The following is a 6534-nucleotide window of genomic DNA, read 5'->3' on the forward strand; positions in this document are numbered from 1 at the left end:
TATATAAAATATTAACTTATTAACTTATAAAGTATCTCAGTCATTTACTTTAATTAAAGTAAGATTCTCTTCAATCAGTGATTAATCTCTGTAGTACTTTTAACAGCAGCATCAGCTGATCTCTTCTTAGAGTCAGTTATTCTGAGATATTTTTTTATCTCAGAGATTCATACTTTCATCTTCTTTTATAGATGAGTAAGAAAGATCTCTTCAGTCTTAATAGAATTTATTAATACTTAAAGCTCTGAGACTCTCACTCTGTACTGCTTAAGTATCTGAGCTTCTTATCAGAGTTAATACAATGTCTTCTTATAGAGTAGATAATACTTACAGAGAGATAGAAGTTATTATTACAGATATAATAAAAATAACAGAAGTAAGAGAAGAAGTAAGTGTATAAAATCTCTCTCTTCTTCAGCTGCTTGACATAGTACAGATAAGTAGTGATGCTAATCAGAGACTGTATCAGAGTCTTCTTACAGAGAGAAGATAAAGAAACTGCAGAACTCTGTGAACTTAATTTAGCAGTATTCTAAGCAGGACTCAGACATGTCATGAAAGAGAAACTATGAATTAAGCTTCTCAGAGTCACTGTTCTCAGAATCAAGCTCTTCTCAGGTTTCTCTTCAAATGATTACATAGAGTTATACATCACTGTATTGACTGAGAGAGAAGGCAGTGTTATAATAGTAGTGAGAGAAGCAGGGAACAGACTGGATGCAGATGCACTGGCCAGCAGAAGAGATGACATCTCACTACAAGGCACAGCAACTACTGTCACAGTTGTAAGAGAAGTAGAAGAAGATGTGACAATGAAAGCAGTGCTCCCACAGCTCATTGACATCACTGTCTTCAACCTGACTTTCTTAGCAGTCACAGAGACCGCAGCCGCATCATAAAGACATTTATTACTCACTAGAAAACATCAGAATAAGCCCTCTATTATCTCTCAAGAATGATGCTCTCATGCACTTACTATTACAGATGAGAGAGAGGGAGAAAAATGTATCATAGAGAGAAAAATCTTTTCAAAAAAATCCTGTTACTACTGTTAGCTTTGTCTCTAAAACACATTACTTTTGCAGAGAATTTCATATATAGAATGAAATATATTAAAAGATCTGTAAGTCACTTGTTAATTATGTTTTTCACATTTCAAATTGATATATAAGAAACTCACTTATCACATATTTGATTTGAATAAAGATGAGAAAAGAAAGATCTATACAGTTAGTAGAAAAACTCATCTTTATATTATATACAGCACACACACTGATAATTGATTAGTAACTGTTACTATATAATAAAGATAATTTCTAATCTGATAATCTTAAGAGTATAGAGACTATACTCTTAAAGAAAAGAGTATTATCACACTCTCAGCTGTATCAAGACTCTGTTACAGTTTCATACAGTTTATTACTTTCATGTGAATAATTTCATCTTATCTGAACTAGTTTTCAATCACTCTATAACATTATTCAGATATATCATAGAAAGATTTGATTAATAAGTATGAAAATCTCACTTCTATATAAGATCAGCAGATTACTCTTTCTTAATAATAAAATATCACTGAGATATCACTTCAGCTATTCTTACTCATAGAATGAGAGAAGAGTATTCACTTATTATCTATATAGAATAGCTAGATACTGACTTCTTATCAAAGAAGTTAGCAATTCATTTTACTTCTACTGAAATATACACAAGAGTTACTGTGTATCTTATACAATCTTCTTAGTATACTAAGTATCATATCTGTGATATTCTCATAATAACTCTGTAGTCTACAAGCTCACTATTCAAGTAAGATAGTCAAGCTCACTTATACAGCTTTTCAAAACAACTATCTCTACATAACACTGCTGACTAGCCACCGCTTCGGTTCCGTCACATTACAGTATGAAAGAGAATTTTAACTTAACTTCATAGATTCATCATTTCTATATCATCTTAGAATCTTAGAATAATAATGTTCTTATAATATATCTGATTTTTATATTCATATCTTAAGTTCTTAGAATAGAAGTATCATCTCAAAGTTGATCAGTGTGTTTTTAAATACAGGAATTTTGATTCAATTTCTCATACAAAAAAAAGCTCTTAGAAATTCTGAGATTAAAAAATATGATTATTTTCAAGAGTATACATCTATCTTAAATATAGATTTTTTTGAAATATTAAAGAAATATTTCTATTCTTCTTCTCTTTAGCTATAAGCTAAGGTGATTTTCAAATCTCAAAGATATGTGAGTATATAGTAATAGAAAGTCAAAGTTGAAGAATCTGAAAAATTCTTGTAAATCTCAGAAATCTTCATTGAAGATGGAATCATTTCTTCTCAGACTCTCTGATGAGAATTGCTCTGAGCACATGACTTGTATCAAAAGTAGGTTAGTGTCATGCCGGATTAACTAGTTAATAATAATGCTGCAACCCGTTCAAACCGAGCCAGAGGTCTGAGCCCGCTGAGATAAGGTTGTTTGCTTGATTACATTCGGCAGTTGACTAGGCTCCAGCCTTGGCGGGAGGTTCATTGGTTGATATCTCGACACCGCCTGACACAGTGCCTCTGCGAGACTTAGAGGAGGGCGAATGGCACAGGAGAGTAGAATCATGAGTCACAAGCAGAGTAGGCTCGAGCGCCCTGACAAACCAGTCTCGGGTATTTGTTTGGTGATGGCATCTGCAGCGCTCGCCCCCAGCAGATCCGTGTTGGGTTTCAACGCGGTAATGAACCGTTGGTCATAATTATGACTCAAGAATCTCCATCCAGATCAGCCTAGTTGGCGGATTTTGCGCTGGAGTTTGAGCTTTGTAAACAAGGTCCTGAAAACTGAAAAGCGAGGCTCAAGATGGGGGGAAAATGCATGTGGCTTGGCCCATATGCTCAGCCACGTTCTCGCCACGTGACCTTCACATTTCTGCTTCCTTCCTATTTTGTGAACGGCTTTTGTTTCGGCTGAACTAAGGTCCTGGTCCGTTGATTGTCACGTGAACCAGGGAGGTATTGGATTCCTGGATTTTTGAAGTCGAGGTTTCATATGTATACTTCTATATTTGCCCTGATATCCACGATAGCAGATTTGGTTCCATTATTTTGAATGATTAAAAACTACCAGCATATAAATCATGGCTAGAGACGACTTGAATGCATGATTACTACCGCTCATCAACAACAAACCTCAAGAAGCAAAGCAGGAAATTAAATAAAAAATCAGAGATAACAATGTTCAAATCACTACCAAATTGTGAGTAGAACTAGCGAGTGCAAAGACATTTAGAGAGTCACCCAAAGAATATGTTCTGATGGCTATGTTATTTACTAAGATAGTTACAATGCTGATCATTGAGAGGCAGGCATTGGCAGTGATTGTGCAGTAAGACCGTGAGCCCAGTGAGTAAGAAATTTGAAAAGCTTGATCACGGTATTCACTTCATCTCTAGCTATTCTTGCATTGATAGGGATATCTGCACACACTTGTATTGTGTGACAATCTTGATACAGGGATGAATAGAGAACTTGATTCACTCAGCATATTGCAGAGATATTATCAGTGTGACAAGTTACACAGTATGTTGCATGAAATGATTGATTCATATAAGACAGTCATAGACAGTCACAGCTGTCTAAAAAGAATGAGCAGAGCTGCTGTGACTGACAGCAATCTGAGACACAGAAGCAATTCCCAGCAATATATCTATCATTGTGTATTAGTAAAGAGAACAGCCTGGAAGAGAATATGCAGTAAAATGACAAATGAATATGATATGCATTTATCAGTCTCAGAACCAAGTCACCTGCTGATTATCCATTGTTGTCATTTGTCTAAATGTGAAGGCTTTAGAGCGGGATGACATGCAGATGAGTCAATGTAAATGATCAGTTTGCATTGATAGAAATATCTGCACATGCTTGTATTGTGTGACAATCTTGATACAGAGATGGATAGAGAACTTGATTCACTCAGCATATTACAGAAATATTATCAGCATGACAAGTTACACAGTATATTGCACAAAATGATTGATTCACACAAGACAGTCATAGGCAGTCACAGCTGCCTAAAAAGGATGAGCAGAGCTGCTGTGACTGACAGCAATCTGAGACACAGAAGCAATTCCCAGCAATATATCTATTGTTGTGTGTTAGTAAAGAGAACAGCCTGGAAGAGAACATGTGACAAAATGGCAAATGGATGTGATATGCATTTACCAGTCTCAGAACCAAGTCACCTGCTGATCATCCATTGTCACCATTTGCCTAAATGCAAAGGCTTTAGAGCGGGATGACATGCAGGTGGGCCAATGTAAATGATCGGTTTGCAATAATAACGGACTGCCCTAACTTCCTACCGCCTGCCTCGTCAGAAGGAACTCCTGATGCACAACCTGTTCAGCGGTTTGACGAAGCGTGTCACTTTGTAGGTGGCAAACGCTTAACGGAAAGGAATAAGACACAATATACATAAGAGGTTGTGGAGTTAACATCGTGGTGGAAAGTGAGCTCTAATTAGCAATGGAAACTGCCGGGTTCTCCCTATAAAAATGTGTCACAGAAGAGAGCAAGGCCATGGTTTCATGAATATAATCTCAAAGTGGAATGATATCCATTCCTTCCATGTGATGCAGTAGGTAAACTTGATGGAAGCTCCTTCTAACTTCTGACAACTTGTGTACAAGGTATGGTCAATCATTTATCAGACGTGGCATTTTCTTGCCTCCAACTTTTGCCTTTTGAATTGTCCCCTACCTATTTCTAGGGTATTACCATCTCCCTCTTCCACCTCGTCTCCAATATGGTCTGTAAAGCTCCATTGCGGGGCGTCCACATACTCAGAGTCCGTTTCGTCAGCTGAAGTATCAGACTCCACGAAAACTGGGCCAGCCGTTGAAAAAGAAACTGTCCCACTGCCAGATGATGCAAAAGACTGAGATTCTGTACACACTCCTGGAACCTTTCCGTTCGCAGCCTCAATAAGTGCGTCTCTCGCTTCCTTCGCCCAGTCACGGGCATTTCGATATGCAGTAGCTCCATGCCGAAAGGTATCTGCATTGCCAGTCATGCCCCAAGTATTGAGTTGAGTCATAAAATATTCAGGACGATTTCCAGAATCGGTTGGCTTCGTGCAATGAGAGGTGTATAACTTGAGCGTCCCATCGTGGTATGTTGATGTAATAGTATAAGCCTTGTGATCATAGGCTGGGTTATCTTGCCCATATGGCTGAAGACTCTGAATACCTCGAGCACCCAACGCGCCATCATAGCAAGCCTGTCTTCTAGCTACAGCAGCAGACCCATCGGGTCCCTTTGCTTCCAGAAAGAAATTTGGCGCCATTGGAAGACTGTCCTGTGTCGAAGGAATGATAAGATCATTGAGCTCGTTGCGAATATTTCGGTCGAGCTGTTCAGGTCGAGCTCCGTAGAAATGATCTGGCTTACCAGCGGCAAGAGTCCCGTCTGTCAGGGGAGCAAGGTTTCCAAATGGGTATCCACCTCCGGCACATTTGGCGTCACGCATCTTGCCTTCAATAATTGGAATCACCGAGACCGTTACTGGTTGCTCTTTAGATGCATGTGCATCTGCCTTCTTGAATTCTTTGAATTCTTTGTCAGAAAATTTTGATGGTGAAAGAGAAGGTCGAGGTCTGACTAATCTTTCATTAATGTCCCACCAGTTGTTCGGTATTGGCGGGATCTGACCATTAGGATACTCGTATTCTGGGGGATAGACACCGTGATCGATTAGTTTCTGTTCGAAGTTACGTTTATAAGCTGTGGTGCTGGTGGTTTTGGTGATTTCGGTGCTCTGCGTTTCTCTGCTTTTTATAGATGGAGCAGATGTTGCAGGTCGCTTTCGACCCTGAGAACTGGACTGGCTGGACGGAGAAATTTTGGGCAAAATGAGCATTTAGCACACAATCTATATAGTGATCATCTGAACTTTTTTTCTGATGATAGAAGATGTCTTTTCTATCTCTAAGATATTCAAGTTTTTTCATTCTATATCATACTGTCACTTCATAGATATTGTAAATATCAACTCTTTGAGTAAGTTCACTTCAGATTAAGATAATTGTTAAGAACAGTATCTACAACTTCTGCAGTAGTCTTCTCACATGATGTTAAATAATCAGATATCTATAATCTTTTCACTTTATCTGATATTGTCTGAGAAGTAACTGTATAATTAAGAGAAGTAAGACTTACTGAATGTTATGAATTTTTTCTTGAAGAAGTCTAAATCATAATATTATCAGAGTAAGTAGAGTATATGATAGTATTATAAAGAATAAGTAACAGTGATTTAAATTTATTCAATTCACAGATGAATGTGTTTTTTTATATTCAGTTTAATCTGTCATTTCAATTAAATCAGAGGCAGTGACAGGTATTTATTATTAAAAGTAGCTAATCTCAGAAAAGAAGAGATGAGTCTGAGTTTACTTCTTGAGTTTGATTTATCTGTACTAAGATAGTTAATCTAGAATTCTGATGACATTACAGTTAAAAATAGTTTTAATTATTTC

General features: G+C 37.4%; 1 protein-coding gene across 1 annotated transcript; it reads right to left on the bottom strand.

The window, feature by feature from the left end:
- Window positions 1–4703: 4703 nt before the first annotated feature.
- Window positions 4704–5915, bottom strand: BDCG_08848 (uncharacterized protein; the record flags this gene model as incomplete). The annotated part of the gene is made up of 1 exon (XM_045424624.1): window positions 4704–5915. One exon carries the CDS (start codon window positions 5913–5915, stop codon window positions 4704–4706), a length of 1212 nt encoding a protein of 403 aa, XP_045273300.1.
- Window positions 5916–6534: the final 619 nt, after the last annotated feature.

The sequence above is a fragment of the Blastomyces dermatitidis genome, assembly GCF_000003525.1.
Source record: "Blastomyces dermatitidis ER-3 genomic scaffold supercont1.12, whole genome shotgun sequence".
Lineage (NCBI taxonomy): Eukaryota > Fungi > Ascomycota > Eurotiomycetes > Onygenales > Ajellomycetaceae > Blastomyces > Blastomyces dermatitidis.